The sequence below is a fragment of the Oncorhynchus tshawytscha genome, linkage group LG12 (assembly GCF_018296145.1).
Source record: "Oncorhynchus tshawytscha isolate Ot180627B linkage group LG12, Otsh_v2.0, whole genome shotgun sequence".
Taxonomy (NCBI): Eukaryota; Metazoa; Chordata; class Actinopteri; order Salmoniformes; family Salmonidae; genus Oncorhynchus; species Oncorhynchus tshawytscha.
Genome location: NC_056440.1, coordinates 35,016,070 through 35,036,266, shown reverse-complemented (window position 1 = coordinate 35,036,266; position 20,197 = coordinate 35,016,070). Strand labels below are relative to the sequence as shown.

General features: G+C 44.9%; 1 protein-coding gene across 4 annotated transcripts; it reads right to left on the bottom strand.

Annotated features, from left to right (window-relative positions):
• Nucleotides 1-1,711: 1,711 nt before the first annotated feature.
• Nucleotides 1,712-20,011, bottom strand: LOC112263036 (paxillin). 4 transcript variants are annotated; one of them, XM_042331639.1, is made up of 13 exons: nucleotides 19,796-19,997; nucleotides 9,373-9,572; nucleotides 9,198-9,283; nucleotides 8,931-9,070; nucleotides 8,565-8,757; nucleotides 8,204-8,318; nucleotides 6,803-8,008; nucleotides 5,511-5,783; nucleotides 4,557-4,712; nucleotides 4,254-4,427; nucleotides 4,061-4,142; nucleotides 3,827-3,975; nucleotides 1,712-3,729 (listed from the first exon to the last, which is right to left on the bottom strand). In XM_042331639.1, exons 1-13 carry the CDS (start codon nucleotides 19,806-19,808, stop codon nucleotides 3,463-3,465), a joined length of 3,054 nt encoding a protein of 1,017 aa, XP_042187573.1. In that variant the 5' UTR covers nucleotides 19,809-19,997; the 3' UTR covers nucleotides 1,712-3,462. The 4 variants fall into 4 exon arrangements, with proteins under 4 accessions (XP_042187573.1, XP_024294768.1, XP_042187574.1 ...); XM_024439000.2 differs by lacking the exons at nucleotides 5,511-5,783; nucleotides 6,803-8,008 and having other exon boundaries at nucleotides 19,796-19,983; XM_042331640.1 differs by lacking the exons at nucleotides 1,712-3,729; nucleotides 3,827-3,975; nucleotides 4,061-4,142; nucleotides 4,254-4,427; nucleotides 4,557-4,712 and adding an exon at nucleotides 5,146-5,358 and having other exon boundaries at nucleotides 19,796-20,011.
• Nucleotides 20,012-20,197: the final 186 nt, after the last annotated feature.

The window sequence follows — 20,197 nt, the reverse complement described above, 5'->3', positions numbered from 1 at the left end:
AGGGAGTGAGAGAGTGTGTGCCTGGGCATGCAATTTTTGTTGTTCATATAATCCTGCAAACAAAAATGAGATGTTAGGACATCCCCTGAGCGTCACAAAATGGTCACCTAAAGTGTTTTGGACATTGCTTCATGGTCCCCTGGAGGTTTTGTCTAGTTCCCGGTTTGTTAGAGTGGTCACTTGACCATCTTGTCAATATATTGGATAATCTTTAACCATACTTCTCTGGCGGTCATAGGGGTAATGTTGTTGTGGATACATCAGTCGTTGCGGGCGGGGCTACACTAGTCTGGTTCCATCTCGGGAAATGTTATTCTTGTTGTTATTCACTAGGGTTAATGTTTTAATAAAATAGTTCAATTCAATTTTTTTTAAATGTCATTTTGGCATAGAATTATGGATTTTTTGTTTGTGTATGAACTATTTGGCAACAAGAATTTTTAAAAATGTACAATCATTTCAGTGGTCTTGTTATCATTGCAATAGTAACATATCTTTCATGTCAAAAACATAGGCAGTTTTCATAATGGTAAATAAGTATTTTGCAAGGTTTTCCCAAAATTCTGACACAAATTTACATTCAAAGAACAAGTGAGACAGATTCTCACCTTTTTCACAGAAAACACAGATATAACATTTTCCTGAATCATAAGATTTTTTCAGAGTAAATACAATTGTACTAACATTAATTTTTTGTATTATTTTATTGATATTTTTTGTATGTTTGAGTATTTTCTTGTTAATACCTGTCTTTTGTTTTGTTAGACATGTTTGATGTAGCAATGTAAGGTGATTTTTGTATTATGAATAATACAATAAAATAAAAATATATATATTTTTTAAAGAGTCTGGTTCCATCTCCACTCTAAGGCAAATTGGCCTGTTATAAGGAGTGAAACTCCCGTTGAATATTTGTGTGATTAGAATTTGGCTAATCACATGACTGCAAGGTGGGTCTTCAAATGTAGTTTATTTTCTCAGACTACACTGGATATTTGCAATAGTATCCCCCCCTCAAAGTCTGTTGTGGCAATGGACGCAAATAGTTCAAGTGTGACATTTCAAAGCGTCCACACACTTTCCATCCGAAACTGTTTGTGATATAACGAAGTTAGTTTGTTTTCGGCAATGTTTTTTTGGGAGGGCTGATTGTGCACACGACATTTTTCCCCTCGAGGCAAGCTGAAAGGCTGCGCCCTTCGTCGGTGATTGGTCAACAGTAGGGATCCTTCAATTGTTTTTTTTTTTTTACTTGAGAAATACTGCACCAAACATTGTAATGTAAAATTGCGCGACTATTGTCCCCTTGGCAAAAACGTCAAAGTTAATGACCGATTTGAGTTCTTAGATACATTTAGACTATTGAGGCATTCAGACTGCTGGCTACAGAATCTCAAGGTGGACAAATGGTACGATTGCAGATTATTTTTCTAGTTTTTCCCCAAACGAAGGTCTTTTAAACGAGCAAACTCGTTCAGTTCGCTTAGCAGAGTTCAGCTAAGCGCCAGCCGAACCGAGGCATGCCATTAAAGAAAGTGGTTTTAGAGTGTTACATTATTGGTTTACTTTATTACACCATTATAAAAAGACGCATCATGTAATAATCACATTATGCATAAAAATGTGTTATGCATTCACTACATGATCAGCATTTATTACTATAGCAGTTGCTACAGGGTCTTGAAAGGTAAACATGATCACAAAGACACACTTTGGTACCAAAAAAGATTTTATTTCAGTATAGCCTATATGAAATGAGTTGGATCAGTATTCAGTACTGTGACATTCAAAAATGAAAGGAGAAAAAAACATTTGCTTTGATTAAATAATAGCCTTCTACAATAATTGTGTAGACAAATGGCTAAATGATTTTCTAAATAAAAACAGAAATGCTCTGGGTGTAAATCCCTGAACAAGATACAGGTCCAATAAAATGATGTAATGCAACCATTACATGATAAAACTACAAGCCCACAAACCCAGCTGGTGTACAGTAGATGCAACTCAGATGCTTCTCTAAATAAGCCATTTCCTCCATAGCTTTAGAGAGTTACATGCAGACCAATATCAACATATTATCCAGTAGACTCACTGACAGAGCTCTGAAGAGCGAGTCCAGGAATCACAGTCTATAAAACAGTAGGCTACCTTGCTGGTCTCCCCAGTGTAAAATACATTGCATTGATATATTGGCACAAAAATAGGCATATTCCTTGAAAGTGTAACTTGGATAGAATCAAGGGGTTGTTGAGTTCACCATACAATGTTTACAGTTGCATACAGTATTGTTTGCATTTAAGCTGTGCGTATTTACATCAGGGCTTCACCTTGTGCACCATTTATATAATTAAAAAGTGGAATACAATGCACAGTAACTTTAAGGATAAACGTTTAAAAGTATCTCTGCTATGAAATGTCTTAGGGGATTTCTCTTAATGAGTGGTTATTAAAAATATTAACTGACCAGCACTTTGTATGCAATGTACACAATATTCTCACAGTAAAATGGAACTGTCTCCCATATGCAGAATACATTCTAATGTTGATCATGGCATGTTCTTTTATACTGCATGAGCCCTTTCTGAACAGAAGACAACTCCTAAACCAGTCCAGCTAAGGTTTAAGCTCTAAAAAGGGTAGGCATTGGCGGTGACAAAGTTACAATATTACCCATCTGTTGTATTATGAGACTCCTATTTTTCCAAACATTAAAAGGGAGTCAAATATTATTTGTTGTAAATTAATCTCACATACATTTTATAGAACCGTTCAAATACATAAAATCAAAAGTGTAACTTGTCAGCATTAGTATGTTTGTCAAAGGCAACAAATGCTTGTTTGGGGGTTTTAATGATTGTGCGTCACAAGGCTGAAGGAGTCTGATGACACAACTGTCTGCGTCACAAGTACTAAAATAATGACTGACCCACAGCCTATTTCCAGTCAATGCTACAATGACAATTTTAACCATCTGTTCTCAGTTACTCAGACAGGAAAAAGATAAAGAAATATCACCAAGGCCTTTGCTTGAGCAGTTGAAAAAACAAATACAAATGATTTTTTTAAAAACAGGTCAACTGCTCCCTCTAACATGACACCTTTCAAATGGTTTCAGAAGACACACTCAACCAGTGAGCAGCAACCTCAAACACTAGTCCATGTACGTATATTCCTTGCAAAAGCAAAACTATTTGGGCTTGAAATCATAGTCTGAGCATCAGAGAGAGCAGACAGGCCTAGACCTGATATGGATGTCCATAACACTTCAGGGGCTGCTAGAAGAATGCTGGAACTCCGCACACGCACACCATCAGAGTACAGAAAATGCACTCAATCTGATTCGCACACACACTACCTGAGCTACACAGACACTTCCCCCATACACACACACACTACCTGAGCTACACAGACACTTCCCCCATACACACACACACAAATCTCCAGGCATAGACAATCTACTCCTTAACTGAAGAGTTTCACAAAGCAGCCCTGGCAGTAGGGCTTGTCATTCTGCTCCTTGAAGGTGCCCTTGTTGAGCTGCTTGAGGCAGAAGGCACAGACAAAGTGCTCAGGGTGGAACTTCTTGGCCATGGCTGTGATGCAGCGGCCCGTGATGGGCTTCTGGCAGCCAGAGCAGAGGGACCCGCGGCGCTCGTGGTAGTGAACCTCACAGTAGGGCTGCCCATCATGCTCAAAGAAACTCCCGTTCACAAATGGGGTGAAGCACTCCTGCATACACAAACAGGGAGTAATGAGTAAGTACACGAGTCAGGACTAATAACAACATGAATGCCCTTATGTAAAGGGAATCAGGCAGAATACAGACCCTGCAGACAAAGCACTCTGGATGCCAAAGGGAGTTCAGTGCAGAGATGTAGTTCTCCAGGATGGCTCGGGCACAGCCGCCACATTTAGGCGCAAACATGTCAAAGTAGTCCTTCCTACAGTACGCCTTCCCATCCTTCTCATGGAAGCCTTCAGGAGACACAGATCATGAGTTCTGCACCTCACTATAAAACTGGTCATTTACAAGTGAGCTCCAAGAATGGGTCAAACTCACCCTCTGGGCCAAAGAATGATCCACACTGAGCACAGAAGAAGTGCTCAGGATGCCATGTCCTGTCCAACGCAGTCACAACTTTCTGTAAACATGAACATTGGAAAAGTAACTCACTGCTAGCTGCTATTGCTACACTATCTTTCCACTGCCTTAGTTGTAATAGTTATGTTTGTCGTATATGGTGTTAACTTACATCCAGAATAGGTCCGTTGCAGTAGTGGCAGCGTGGGGAGAACAGGTTGTGGTAGTCCTTCTCGCAGTAGGGCGCTCCGTCACGCTCAAAGAAGTTTCTGGAACCTATCTCCTCCTGACAGTGGGTACACACAAAGTGCTCCGGGTGCCACGTGCGCCCCATGGCAGTCACCACCTGGACACACAAATCAACAGTTTATGTAAATGAACCATGCCAACAAAGCTCAGCAATTAAATGTAATGCAAGACCATGATCTTAGAAAGGCCACCAAAGACTAATCTCAGGCCCACCCAAGCCCCTTACCTGTCCCACGATTGGTTTACAGCAGGCCCCACACACTCCCTTGGCAACGGTTTGCACACCCAGTTTATGGAGGTCAGACTGCAGGCTGCCGAGCATGTTGTCCAGCTTGTTGACCTGCGTTGGGGGGCCGCCAGGGCCACCTTTCCCCTGGGCCATCTGTCAAAAGATGGAGGGTGAGAGGATAGGATGGACACCAGAGCACAGTGCATTATCTCATAAAAATACATCTGTACAAATAATTAAACAGTGGGTTTAATGAAGGAAACTGAAGCCAGTGAGAAAGAGAGAAGGCGTTATGTTATAGAAATAGAAAAGGTAGAGAGAGCCATGCCTGCATTGGAGGTAAGATTGGGTCGTATTCGGTTTGACAGCCAACGGACACCAGGACTTTGGGGGGAGGTGGTGGTGGTGCAGGCTGCACTGGTGGAGAGGGTGCTGGCTTGGGGGCAGGGGCCTGCCATACTGGGCCAGGTGGGGATGGAGGTTGTACAAGCGGAGGTGGGGGAGGTAGAGGAGCAGTGGTCTGCTTCATAGGTGGGGGAGGGATGGGTTCCTGGGGTGGAGGAGGGGGCAGGGGGAGGCGTAGGAGGGGCAGGGGTCTGCTTCATAGGTGGGGGAGGGATGGGTTCCTGGGGTGGAGGAGGGGGCAGGGGGGAGGCGTAGGAGGTAGAGGAGCAGGGGTCCGCTGCATAGTTGGGGGTCTACTGGGTTTTTCTATAATAGGAGTGTGACGAGGCGCTGGGGGAGACTGGGGTGGGTAAATGACCCTCTGAGGTAGAGGGGACTCTGGGGGAATAATGATCTGAGGAGAAGAACAGACAGGGACAACCAGAGAGAAAGACAAAATGAAAGGTAAAGAACTGAAAGTTAAGTAAAATTTGAGTAAAAATTTATGAGAAATGTGCAATAGTATCTGGGATGGTGGGAGCCTGTTGTGATCGTATCCAGGCCAACCTTGTCCACCTCGTTCGCTGCCCCGTCGCCACGGAGGCGCTGTGGCTTGGACATGACGATGATACCCTCAGTGAGCCAATCGTCCGGCTGCTTACGCCGGCGGTCAGCCAATCGACCAATCCCCAGCTTCCCCTGCAGCTCCTCTATGAGGCGGTCCTGGGAGCTGCTCTTGTTGACAATTATGGGGCCCACCCGCCCCCTCCGGGGGTGACCCTCTCGGTACATGGGGTGTACGTTGGAGGTCTCCTTGGTGCGCCTAATCACTGATTTAAGCTAGAAGGAGAACGAGCATCAGGAATCCACTGTGATCCAGTTACAATACCACAGGCCAGGTGAGTGGTTCAGTTCAGAGGAAGCAGTCCATTCAGATCAAGCACCATTCCAGTTCACTCAAAGCCAAAAGCAGCCGCCTCCTCAAGCGTGTGTAGCAGCAGTGGTTAAAGTCGTCCAAAGGAATGTGTCAGTCACACTCATGTGGTCTCACATGCGCAGACCCCATCCAACCGCCCACAGTCCCCATATGCTCCCTGACCATTTAGCAGAACATAGTTGTGCAAGATGGGGGCGTCATGCCACACTGGTGTAACAAGTGAGGTAGTCATAGGATGTGGTCACAAATTAAATTGTGTGGTTTAAAAGAATAACATGCTAACAAAGAACACAGCAGGCAGTGAATAATTAGCCACTATGCAGTAGCAGCAAACATCCTGGTGTGCAGATTGTAATGACATTATCTCAACAACAACAAAAAGAACAGATGTTTTGGTATCAAAACAACCAGCTTCCTGAGATGGCAGAAATCTGTTATGCTACTGTATGAATAACATTTAACGCTGACCAGGGTTGGGGAGTAGCTAGTTACATGTAATCAGATTACAAAATAAACACGAATCAGTTACGTTATCAGCAAAAATATTGTAATTAGATTACAGATACTTTTAAAAACTAGATAACGTTTCAATTTAAAAAGGATGTTTGCAAAAAAACGGACACCTTTCTGTTTTCAAGTCGGGATTGAAAAAAGGTGCTAGTTTAAGTTTGTTCCACGTGAGCAAGCCTGGAGACGACTATGATGACACACCAAATGCTTTTGGATGGATCCTTTGTCTTCTAATGCCTCTTAAGGGCAAAGTAATCCAAAAGTATCAGATTACGTTACTGATTACAATTTTGGATAGGTAAGTAGTAACTAATAGATTACATTTAGAAAGTAACCTACCCAACCCTGACTGTTGTTTCTGTGTGTGTTTGTGCAGATCCAAAACAGTGTGGCGGCGAGGGCAGTCCCATACATGTCCAGATGCTGAGACCCTGTCCACAGTGGCCTGCTGCAGCAAAGGCAGGTCCAGGGAAGCATCAGGAGTCCCAGGGCAGGAGGAGCCATCCAGGGACTCATCCATCCAGCTGGCCTCAGTCGTCGGGGTCATGCTCCCATCTGTATAAGGTCTCTCTGTATTAGGAGTCATACCACCATCCAGTCCATCTTGGAGACACATGTTCAGCTCCACATCGGCCCAGTCCATGAGCTCCCTATACCCATCAACATGTCCACTTATTACTGACCCATCCCGGGTAAATGTCTCTTCATGGGTACTTGCCTCATCCCCGGTTCTTGCCCCGTTCCGGGTACTTCCGGTGGTGTCCGGCTGCACCTCCCTTCTGTCTAAGGGCATGATGCATTTCTCATGCACCACCTCCCGCTTCAGCCGAGGTGCCTCCATAGGGACTTTATCGTTCTCAATCTTGGCCAAACGCATGGCCAGCAGCTTATCCAGGGCTTCATCCAGAGAGGGCTCAGCTGCAGGGACTGGCTGCAGAACTCTCCTTGAGATCATGGGGCTCGTGAGAGCTGGGGGAGGGGGAGCCTTGGGATATGTGACCAGAGATGGTGAGGGGGCTTTCGAAGCAGTGAGAGGAGTAGGGGACTTGGAGTAAGAGAAAGGAACAGGACTAAGGCTCTTAGTAGTAGTTGGAGTCGATAAACTTAGATCCATGTCAGTTAGGGGACTGGGGCTTTTGGTAACAGAGGGAGGAGTTATGCCACGTTCTAGAGATGGACTAGGGGATTTTAAGGGGTTCTGGTCCAGCGTGGTGCTGGCTGAGGTGAGTGATGGTCTAGCAGCATTGGGAGGACTGGTGTCTGTGCTAGGTGAAGGTTTGGAGTGGTTGAGAACTACCAAGGACTTCTGATGAGAGGACAGCATGGTGGCAGAGACGTCGATGAAGGCTTCTGGTTCACTCTCTGCAAAGAACAGAGGGCTCTGGAAGGTTACAGTTGCTGGGGGAGGGCTTGATAATGAGGGATGTGGAGAGGACACTGCCCCGCCACCTTCCTCCTCTATGTGCAGCTCCCAGTCAGGCAGTGATAAGAGAGGGGAGTCACAGGCAGGTTGAGAGGAAAGGAGGGGGGAGGGGGCAGCTGCAACAGGGGAGGAGGGGGTACATGGATGAGGATGGACCTCCAGAGTGCTGCTGGGGGAGATTTCTGCTTGATCCAGCTGGGGATCAAAAGGTTCATAGACCCCAAGGAGCCAAGAACAGGACAGGCAGGAGAGGAAAAGGACACCACAAGAGCAAGAAGATAAAGAGAAATAATCAGATCAGAAAATATAGAATTTAAGGAATCTAATAAAGGATTTCTTTCATAAAAGGACAAGCGTAAGTCCTGTCAACACACACAGACTGCTGTGCACCTTGAAGTCGGACAGGGAGGCCATGAGCTCGTCAAGCTCGCGTGTAGCACAGGACGCTGAGATTCTGGCCTGCTGCTGAGAGGGAGAGTCCAGCTCACTGTGAAGAACAGAGGGGCTGGGGGTGCAGAAGACACAAACAAAGCACATGATCACAAACACAATCCAACCTAGACCCCCTGAAACAAGTTATTATTCCTACAATCATTGCATGTGATCAGATAGAGCACCATAATCCAGGCTACAGTAGATTATTACCATCATCCCATTGCTAGTTAGCACATATCCTAAATATCAAAGTTATGACAAACTCATCCTTGTCCATCTGTGACTCTTGAGTAGCAGTAACTGCTAATATCCTGACCTGGGATTGGGTACAGAACCCTCCAGCTCATCCAGCAGACTCTCCACTGTGGGCCGGCCATCCTCCACCACCCTGGTCCCATTCTGTTTGGGCTTCTCCTGAACGGGAGGGCTCACCATGAGGTCAGGGGGCCCCCCGTTCTGCTGCACATAGTTGGTAATGCTGCAGGATGGCAGGGGTGGGGCGGTTTCCTCTGTGGGTAGAGAGGACAGCGGGACATCGTTCATCATCACAGTAACATGTAGTAAACACATACTGCAAGAACTAAACCACCCATTGCACAGTTGATGGCAGAGGTAAGTACCACTTTGGTAATATAAACACCTAGTGAATATTTATGTAGGATGTGGTTCGCTGTCTGTCTACCTGTGGTGGGGAAAGAGGGAGAGTTCTGCTGGACAGCATTGAGCTCCAGGAGCAGCCGGTCTAGCTCTGACAGGTTACTGCCTAGCGCGGAACTCATGGCTCCAGCAGATGGGTCAGCAGTCTTCTGTTTGTTGGGGAAACTGAGAGGCAGAGACAACGGGTGTCAATTGTGTGTAAAGTGTGAAACAAACAGAGTGACAGACTGTCTAGTAGTCTCCCAGTGGAGGTCCCTTCCTAGGGATCTGTTCCTATGGTCCTCCTGCCTACCTGTACACGTGGTCCTCTTCAATGTGGGACCGGGGCGGGCTGCTACTGTCCCTGGACCATGAGCTCTTTGGAGCTGAACCCAAGGACTGCAAAGAAGAGAACAGTCAATCAGTTCAGTCTTGAAAAGCCATTTACTGAATGATATGTGCGAGTGTGAGTCTGATGTGCGACTGACCTGTTGGGAGGAGTGGAGGGAGTCAATCACAGAGCCATTCAGAGCCTCAGCGGAGGGAGGGGGCGGCACCGGGGGAGGGACTGACACATCCTGGTAGGAGTTTCCCCCGGTGGGGAAAGAGTAGGGGGTTTCCTCAGACAGGAACACAGGACGCTTGGAAATGTGGGATGTCGTGGATTCCAGGTCCGCCAACAAAGCGTCTGAGTTGGTAAGAAATGCTTCCATGGTTAGACACAGTTTAGAGCTCTGACACTCATAAATATTTGACAGAAATACAAACCCTAATGCTGCCACAGTATCGTGACATCACGAGGGAAGGGCAGACGTTGGGTCGTCACTCGAACACTATTCCTTCCCCTCTTTCTGGAACAATCATTCACAGAAGATCAAGATGCAACGCAACTTTTCCTATGCTTAGTATGAATGTCAATAGTTTGCAGATTTAGTTATGTTGCCTCCGTTAGAATGTGAAAAATGTAAAGCACGTAGTGTTTAGGGCTGGGAATTGCCAGAGACCTTACAATACGATATGTATTACAATTCGATACTGTGATTTTATTGCGATTTGATGTTCCAAACATATTGCATACTGAGTGTACAAAACATTAAGGACACCAGCTCTTTCCACAACACACTGACCAGGTGAAAGCTATGATCCCTAATTGATGTCCCTTATTAAATCTACTTCAAATCAGCGTAGATGAAGGGGTGGAGACAAGTTAAATAAGAATTTAAGCCTTGTGACATGGTTTGTGTGCCATTCAGAGGGTGAATAGAAAAGACAAAAATATTTAAGTGCCTTTGAACTGGGTATGGTAGTAGGTGCCAGGTGCACTGGTTTTTGTCAAGAACTGCAACGCTGCTGGGTTTTTCACACTCAACAATTTCCCATGTGTATCAAGAATAGTCCACTACCCAAAGGACATCCAGCCAACTTGATAACTGTGGGTAGCATTGGAGTCAACATGGACCAGCATCCCTGTAGAACACTTCTGACACCTTGTAGTCCATGCCCCGACGAATTGAGGCTATTCTCAGGGCAAAAGGAGGTGCAACTCAATGTTAGGAAGTTGTTTAATGTTTTGTACACTGCTCAGTGTATGTCTGCTACAGAGGGACAAGACATTTACATGTCATCCAGAGTGACTTACAGTTAGTGAATTCTAAGATGGCTACCACATATCACAGGCATGGCCATCATTAGAGTCAGAGCTAGAAGTCACGGTGCAGAGGAGGATTATTTAAGATACGGTTAGAAGAGTTAGGGGTTCAGATGTTTTCAGAAGATGGGCAGGGACTCTGCTGTACTAAAGCTGGTTCCTCCATTGGGGTGCCAGGACAGAGAAGAGCTTGGACTGGGCTGAGCTGCCCTCCCGTAGGGGTATGAGGGCCAAGAGACCTGAGGTGTCAGAACGGAGTGCTCGGGTCGGGGTGTAGGGTCTGAGCATAGCCTGAAGGTAGAGAGGGACAGTTCCTCTTGCTGTTCCGTAGGTTAGCGCCATGGTCTTGTAGTGGATGTGAGCTTCAACTGGAAGCCAGTGGAGTGTGCGTCGGAGCAGGGTGACATGGGAAAACTAGAAGGTTGAAAACCAGGCGGGCTGCAGCGTTCTGGATAAGTTGCAGGGGTTTTGACAAGAGGGCCATGATAAAATGAGTTTCAGTCATGGAAGTAAAAGTACTGAAAACAAATTTGCTTCCTATTTAAAAGATGAAGAACAAGCTATGCACCAAAAATGCTGGAGTTTTGGTGCAGGTACAGCACAAAAATTACATTGTGATATGTAACTGTACCAAGACAGTCTGGAGTCTACCAAGTGGCGGGTGTCTAAACTAACAATTCCTAAGTGTATGAGTCAGTCCCTCATTCCAACCGGTCACTCAGCCTCCTCATTCCAAAAAAAGGCCTGCTCCCCAGGGCCCCTCCACAGTAGTCCTGTCCTGTCCTGCCCCAGGAGCTAAGATTAGGTCATCAGCATAGCGCCACAGACACACAAATCCCCAGTGTCATTTCTAAACCCACTATTCTCTCCCCCCGTCCCATCAAATCTTTCTATTGGGCCCTAAAAAATATATAGCTCCTGTCAGTAAGTACCTGGCTATCTGGCTTGGATTGTCCGTTGTTCCATTTGTCTTCAACAGAAATTGTTTTTCTCTTTTCCAAGAAGATTTGTGTGAGCATGAGACAGACAGCATATCTCCTCCAGGGTTATCAAGTGTACAGCACAGCATTAGTGTCCCTTAGAACACCAGAACAAAATAGACCCTGACATCACCCACTCCATCCATCCATCCACCCTCAGTCAGTTAAGAATAGCCTGTTAAAATGTTGCACATACTGGGATGATGGCACAGGGAATCCTCAGTCTATTTTAAGTAAACAAGCGTAAAACCTAGAGAACATTAAATTGGTTCAACTAAATGATCTGATAAATAGAGAGTCTAAGATCCCAACTTTACAACAACTTCATGAGGTGAACCACAGTCAAATTCAAGTGGGCATCATACATACTGCACCTAAGACCACAGTCAAAAAGTCCATCTTAGGTCACACACACACACACACACACACACACACACACACACACACACACACACACACACACACACACACACACACACACACACACACACACACACACACACACACACACACACACACACAAAAATCTTATTTAAGTCAAACAAAGCAAAAACACACATGCAAGAAACTAAGATGGCATTAACAGTTTGAGAGTTACAGTTCAGAGCAAATGTTCATCTTCACTGGGCAAAATGCCCCCTTACTATTACTTCTGATAGTCTTGGGTACTGGGTCGTCAGGTGGCATATGCGAGTGCGTAACTGTGTATACAAAACAGAGGGACTGAGAGGACTACGACTAGCTAATGACCAATCTGCTAAGGGTGTGGTGGCGGGGGCAAATCAGAAACAGGCACTGGATATTATTACAATTCCTTACTCAAAGCCTCTCCCTCCAACTCACCCCGGGGCTTCCTTTTTCTCTCAGAAAAAAAATAAAAAAGGAACTAGGTGTCTGTCTACTTCTGTTAACCGACTGAACTTTTTAGCCCGTAAAAAATAAAATAATCTCTATAAAACCTTGACTTTATTAGAACTTATTCTCTACCACAACTTCCTTCCACAGTACTTCCCCCACTGTTCATTTAGAACAGAGACCCCAACCAGTAGCAAGATGTTAAACCACATGGGAGCAAAACCTATTTAAAGCTGTACTCTCAGCAAGTATGTCAGTGCAAACGTGCTGAACTATAACTACCAGCTGGAAATGAGCTGCACCTGGTGCAGACATGCTGACAAAGGTCTTAAAGTCTCCTTCTTCACTATTACAATGAAGCCTAATGAAAATCACTATCCTCTCTCTAAATTGTCATTATTCTGTGAATATCTTACATGGTGTGGTTTCCCCTTTAATAATAAATAATCACGAAAGTCATTACTGAAACACTATCACACGTAGCAAGCTAGGTATGATATACTAGTACACAGAATAATGTCGACCTTACTCATGGCAGTGCAGGCAAGCCTTACCAACCCCCCACTTTGAGAGGAATGAACACACCGCCAAGTACCTCAGTATGCCAGACCGGGATCTCTAGTCTATTCTCTGCTTAGTATGACTAGATTACTAGATTTAACCCCCCCGCGCTGCTACTACATCTGACCCTGGCCAACCCCCGAGGTAATGATCAGTTGGAGATTCCAGTGAAAATCTAAGTGTTTCAATCATGCCTTTAATGGGTATTTGGGTAATGTATGGACTACTCAAGGGTGTACCTAGTAGAAGCTGGTACCCACCTTCATTGTAAAAGGGATAGTTAATTAAACTAAGAGCAATGAGTGGAGGATATTTAGTCATAGCTAAAGGTCTGCTGCAATACACTCCTGTATAGTTCTTCAGGCCCGGGCTACATTGACATACAGGTTTACTGGAGTGTGCTGAAGGAAATGCCACTGGAATAAATTCATTCATTTGTGTTTATTGTCCCTCGAGTTGGTTTGGGGGGGTCATTTGCTTCTTAATACAGCTAAGTACTGTAAGCCAAGTAACACATTAAATCTTTGAGATTGGTAAAGTCCACTCTTTTCAGAGCAAATCCTGACGACTTCTGAGAAAAATGCAATTATAAGACTGCTCACTTCTATGGGAGACGCATTCATTCTGCCATTTGGGGATTCTAAGCAGGCCATTAGCAAAAGAGTTCAAGTCACCTGACTTTGTTTATTGCAGCTTCAATGACTTAAATAGATTAGCAATACATTCCTGTCGTGATTCTTTCAACAAAAGGGTCTCATATAAAGTCATGATGTTCAAACATAAGCCAACAGTCTAGTGTTGTGTGCTTACTGTATGGGCATTCTTTGGGTGGTGGGTGTACGTGTATATTCTTGCCGCAGTCTGTAGCCCCCCCTCCTCCTGCCCGTACCAAAACCCTGCAGTCTTTATCTGATGGGCGGGAAGGTGCATTCCACACATTCCACTGTCTGCCTCAGAGAGAAATCAGCCAGGGAAACAGAGGAGGGTGGCAGAGGAGATGGGGAGGCATGTGATGGAGGGCAAGAACAAAAAAGGGATGATTTGTACTATAAAAACCGTAATATGTAACGTACATGAAAGTAGCAAATATGAAAAGAAAACAAAATACACTGAGCAAAAATATAAAACGCAGTGTTAGTCCCATGTTTCATAAGCTGAAAAATAAAAGATTCCAGAAATGTACCATATGCACAAAAAGCTTATTTCTCACAAATGTTCTGCATACATTCGTTTACATCCCTGTTAGTGAGCATTTTTACTTCACCAAGACAATCCATACACCTGCCAGGTTTGGCATAACAAGCGGATTAAACAGCATGATCATTACAAAGGTGCACCTTGTGCTGGGGACAATAAAAAGCCACTCTAAACTGTGCCGTTGTCACACAACACAATGCCACATGTTTTGAGAGAGTGTGCAATTGGCATGCCGACTGCAGGGAAGGTCCACCAGAGCTGTTGCCAGAGAATTTAATCTTAATTTCTCTACTATAAAGCTGTCGTCTTAGAGAATTTGGCAGTACGTCCAACCAGCCTAGCAACTGCAAACCACGTGTAACCATGCCATGCCAGGACCTCCACATCCGGCTGATGAAACTGTGGGTTTGCACAACCGAAAGAGTTTCTGCACAAAATGTCAGAAACCGTTTACGGGAAGCTCACCTGCGTGCTCGTTGACCTCAGGGTCTTGACCTGACTGCAGTTTGGCGTCATAACCGACTTTAGTGGTCAAACGCTCCCCTTCGATGGCAACTGGAGATGTGTGCTCTTCACAGAGGAATCTCGTTTTCTATTGTATCAGTCAGATGGCAGACAGCGTATATGGCTTCGTGTGGGCGAGCGGTTTGCTGATGTTAACGTTGTGAACAGAGTGCCCCTTTGTGAAGGTGGGGTTATGGTATGAGCAGACATAAGCCACCCAACAACGAACACAATTGCATTTTGTGGATGGCAATTTGACCGGACAGAGATTCCGCGACAAGATCCTGAGGCCCATTGTTGTGCCATTCAACTGCCGCCATCACCTCACGTTTCAGCATGATAATGCACAGCCATGTAGCAAGGATCTGTACACAATTCCTGGAAGCTGGAAATGTCCCAGTTTTTCCTGCATACTCACCCGACATGTCACCCATTGAGCATGTTTGAGATGCTCTGGATCAACGTGTATGACAGCATGTTCCAGTTCCCACCAATGTCCAGCAACGTCGCACAGCCATTGAAGAGTGGGATAACATTCCACAATCAACTCTATGCGAAGGAGATGTGTCGCGCTGCATGAGGCAAATGGTGGCCACACCAGATACTGACTGGTTCTGTGACCAATAGAAGCATATCTGGATTCCCAGTCATGTGAAATCCATAGATTAGGGCCTAATGAATTTGTTTCAATTGACTGATTTCCTTATATTAACTGTAACTCAGTAAAATCTTTGAAATTGTTGCATTTATATCTTTGTTCAGTGTATAATATTTTGTAATACAGGATATGATTGACCAGACAGAAACCATCATTCAATCAGTTGTACAACCACAAGGTTCCAGATAAGTGAGGAAAAAATATAAATATATTTGTCAGTTTAAAAACAATGAAAGTACTATGCTATAATTAGATAATAACAATAGGGCCAGATCAACAAAGTCCAATATACTGGAGTCCAGGATAAGAGAGATGTCAATGTTTTTATTACCCATGGCAGGCCCAGGGAGCCATGCTTCCCAGACGGGCAGGCAGCAGGCAGCCCAGGCTGGCCAGTTCAACTTTCCTACTGACACATTGGATACAGTGATGGGCCACCAGGGTTCACAGCTCACATGTTAATAGCTGGGGGGCATAGAGCAGAGCTGGCCAGAGCCACATGTAGGAAGAAACACTATCCCATCGGGCCTACCCAACATGATATTTATACCAATCAGGAGAGACTGGGGCCAGAAAGGGGTGGAGGGAGAGATACTAGAGGAGAATAGGGGGGGTTACACCACAGAGAGAGTAGGGGGGAACAGTGAGCTTAAAGACATACTGAAGGGAGCAGGGACAGAGTGGTGTGGTGTTTCAGAGAAAGACAGAAGGATCTTGAAGCAAGATTGGGTCAGTGGCTTCAAAAGAAACATCACTAAAAATACCCGCCCAAGCAGCCCCATATCCGAAAGATGACACTCCCTGAAGAGATCGCTGGACTAAAATAAAAGCGCTTCCCCACAAGTCAGTAAATCAGACGACAGGGAAGTCTAAAGACCATTCTGACACAGACAGTCACACTTAGACATTGAGGACAAACTCACACCAATAGATGTGAGATAGAGCAGCAACTGTGAATTCAGAGTGTCTGTTGGGGGCGGAGGTGTGAAAACATCAAGAATTGACTGTTTGGTTTCTCTTCTCTCAATGTTCAGCACTGAATCACACCAACCAACCTCCAAAAACAGCCAGCCAACTTCCATGTACTGTGACCCTGTGGAGACCTCCACAGAGCAGAGTGCCACAGCCACACTGAGCTCTTTGAACAACATGCCCTGGGGTGTCCCAGCCTGAGTAATGTGGGAAGAATCCAGCGCACACTGATTCCTGCTCCATTATTCGGACCCATCAGGAATATAATCAGCACTGTTCTAAGAGCCAAGAAACACGGCCAGAGTGAGAAGGGGGAAGAGAGTGACAGAGGGAAACAGTTTAGGAAATAAAGGCGAGAGAGAGGGGACAACGACTGACTTTTATTGGTCAAAAACACATCCTTAACAGCGGTGGCAGAGCCTGTATCTCTTGCTGCGTTTCCTGAACCCTGAATGGTGATTCTGCTCATTGTTTTCTTCTCCGTTTCCTCGGGATGTGAGGCAGGGTCTGTTGCCTAAGCGATGAGGTCAGCCATGCAGCTCCCCTCCCCAGACTCAGAACAGGATGGGTGTGGACATAGCACTGAGAGCACAAGGACTGGACTCATTTACAGAGAGGACCATCCCATTAGTACAGAAAGCAGGCCCACTCAAACACACTGTAGTGATATGCATACAGTCAGTAACACTACAGGTCCCTAGGGGTGATGACTAGCCTGGTAACACTTCCTCACTGCTGACACACTGAAATACATTAACTCATTAAGGATCAACTGCCAAAGTTGTAAGGATGGCTACGTGTCTAACTTAAAGTGTGGCTGGCAAACATCGTAAACATTTAGGATCACCCCATTTAACATGTGCCAAGTCCTCTCTTGAACCAGGGGATATTTTCATTTTTCTATAAGGTAATCAACTAATGCAGTCCACATGTCCTCAAAGAGGATCACTGTTCAACAGATTGCAACATTGCCTCTCCTATAGTGTTGTCCTCTTGACCAGCTGCCAACCTATACACCACCCACACACTGCGCTCTATCCTGATGACCAGTCATAACATAACCGAAGGCTGCTTCAGCCCACTGGGTCAGTCAGCCAATCCGTGTGCTCCCCCAGCACGGAGTCAACATTTCACAGGCTCCTGAGGAATTCACAGAGGAGAGTGGGGACTTCACACATCAAACACACCAGTAAGATAGGCCATCTGACACTGATTGGCACTGTGTGGGTAAAGAGTCATCAGGAGGAAGGATCAGCTGCACTGCAGCCACATCAGTAATGGTTCTGGGCCTGGCCACCACCTGATCAGAGCAGCGTGAGATGGGTCTCTGGAACGTTCACAGGTCTCGTCTAACCTAGGTTACTCACACGGCACTACAGAACCCCCCTTGAAATGGGGACATATCTAGTACACTGAGCCAAGTAGAGAGAGGATTGGATGATTGGGTTATGCAGCAGTAGGTCATCCATGCAAAGACCATGGAATAGGGTTTTACTAGAAGGACGTAGTAGGACTGACTGAGGGTAACTGTTTGTAAAGAGCCCTAGAGATTTATTTACAGTGCCAGTGGAACGGAGTGGTGGGAGGAGGTGAGCCGTGTCCCAGTGAGTATTTGGCCTTCGACCCTGACAAACAATGATGTTAGACATTCCACAGCAGCCTCTCCCCCTCCCTCAGGCCTGGCTTCCCGACTTAAGTGAGACGACAGGCTCTCCCTCAGTTAACAATCAGTCCTTTCACTGGCCCAGAGCAGCTAATGAGCCCTGGAGGTATTCTCAGATCAGGCCAAGCTCAAAATATGGCTCCTCATCCCTCTACTTAAACAAGCCAAAAACACGTCGCTGAAACTCAACATAGGCTATTTCAAACAGCTACTGGACTATTCTTTTTAATGAAGATTACGTTACTGTCCATTTCCTTAGAGAGAAAGAAAATGTGTATCACTTGATCAGTTCAATCAACTGAGACGCTGACACACACCCTGAGGATTTGAAAGCACAGGAGAGAGAGTCATGCTTTGTTGCTGGCCTGCCTCTAGCCTCTTGGCTACATGTCAACACCCTTCTGTGCATGAAGATGAAAGCAATTGCATTTATTCAATAACACACTTTCTAATCTGAGAAGGTTTAGTGAATTGGCAACCTGATGAAATCTATTTTAAAAATATATACAGACTTTTTGAGTTCTAAGTGTAGTGCCACAGGTCAAGGGTCAGTGAACTATAACAGTTGACTGGTCAGCTATCTTGTCACAGAAAATAGACTGAAGGGTAAATGGTGGCATTGGGGGGTGACCTATCAGCCAGCATGATCAACCAGACACTTGGTGCCAAAAAAGCACTGATGCATGTAACCATGGAATATGATCTGTGTGTATGAACGGTGCAGCTTGATGTATAGCAGGTTCAGCTATTTGAGATAAGCCGGTTCCAAGTGTTTCTTTGTGTAAATATCTCTGGTGCATATGTGTGTGAAAAAGTGCTCTATTCTTTTGAAGACCCATATTGCTCCAGGTGGCTACTCTAATGTCTGAGTATGTACTCTAAACATTAGGCTTTGGACAGGGGTCAAAAGGGTCATGAGACCCATAAAATAGGCCTACTGGTACTACTCCCACCACAGAAGGACTACCACTACAGTATAAGAGGTCAGCTAGTCAGGATCCCTGGGACATCATTCCCAAAACCAGGGTCCCCTGATAGCATGGACCATCTAAGTAGGCACCCAACCATTATATAATAACTATTTAGTTTCAATTCTGGTATGCCAGGAAAAGGTAGCAAGTCTGCTAATTTCAGCATTTGGGAGAGCTTCCATCCTGCCTGTTAAGGCACAACCAATACTTACACCTCATTGTCTCTAACAAGTCAGACTTTTCCCCCTTTCCATATTTGACACACAAGAAACGACAATGGGCGTGATGATACATTTTCTTTAAAGGATAGACATACACTCTTTATCATGTCATTTCACATGCGTTTCTTATATGGAGCTGGTGTCGCCATTTAGAATATGACTAACACTGGACCTAAAAGCTAAAAGTGTTACTTTAGATAACTTCAAAACACCTATATGAACTGTAATGATATGACCGTTTTAGTAGAAAACAAAAACGCGGATAAGTTCGCGGCCTATGAGGGTAAAGCCAATTAACATGGGTGGTGTTGGAACCTCGTTTCTATATAAAACAACGATGTTGATACATCATCGGACAGATTTATGCCAAAGTGTTATCTAAAATAAAGTAAATCATTTATGCAAGAGTTGACCATTGTCATTGTTCCATTCAAAGAAGAAAAACCTGGCATGAAAAGTGGATAAACGGGGTTAAATTCGAAGCTATTGAATGTAGTTTAGCCTACAATTGTATTCCTGTTGAGCTCAGATATTAAAACAAATCTCTGGCCGTCGATTATCCCAAGATCTTGAAAGAAATCCCCGCTGCCTTGAAATACATGACTTTTTCTCAACCCATACTTTCCGCTATGCTGAATAGAAAACGGCTGAGATTAGAAAAGGACACGGTATGAAATTTACCTAAATCGTCCATTCCAGCGTTGGCTTCACCAGTGAAAAGTTCCTGTAAAGGTTTTAACAACTTTTCGGCGTCGGTGGTTTCCTTTCAAAATCTCAATAGTTTACTCTGCTGAAATTGGTTGTGAAGTACAGTACAGGACCGAGATGCGATGTGCATGTGTACTTCACCGCGACGGGCATTTATATAGCCTACGCAATAGCCGACATGAAAGTAACCTAATTTAGCAGGCGTAAAAGAACCTGGTCCGGGTAAAGAACTTTCCTTTGATAAAGGGCGGCCTCTAGCGAGTGATAACAAAATAGCCTACTGTATCAGACAGGCTGCCACAAATAAACATTGTTACATGAAAACATTGTAAGCGCGACTGATGAAACACTGTTACACACGTCAATACATAACGT

Excerpts from the sequence above, each read along its gene's own strand:
- LOC112263036 (XM_042331639.1), bottom strand. Across the intron at positions 4,143-4,253 it reads GCAACGGACCTATTCTGGAT|AAAGTTGTGACTGCGTTGGA; the intron begins GTAAGTTAACAC and ends TCATGTTTACAG. Across the intron at positions 3,730-3,826 it reads CAGAGTGCTTTGTCTGCAGG|GAGTGCTTCACCCCATTTGT; the intron begins GTCTGTATTCTG and ends TTGTGTATGCAG.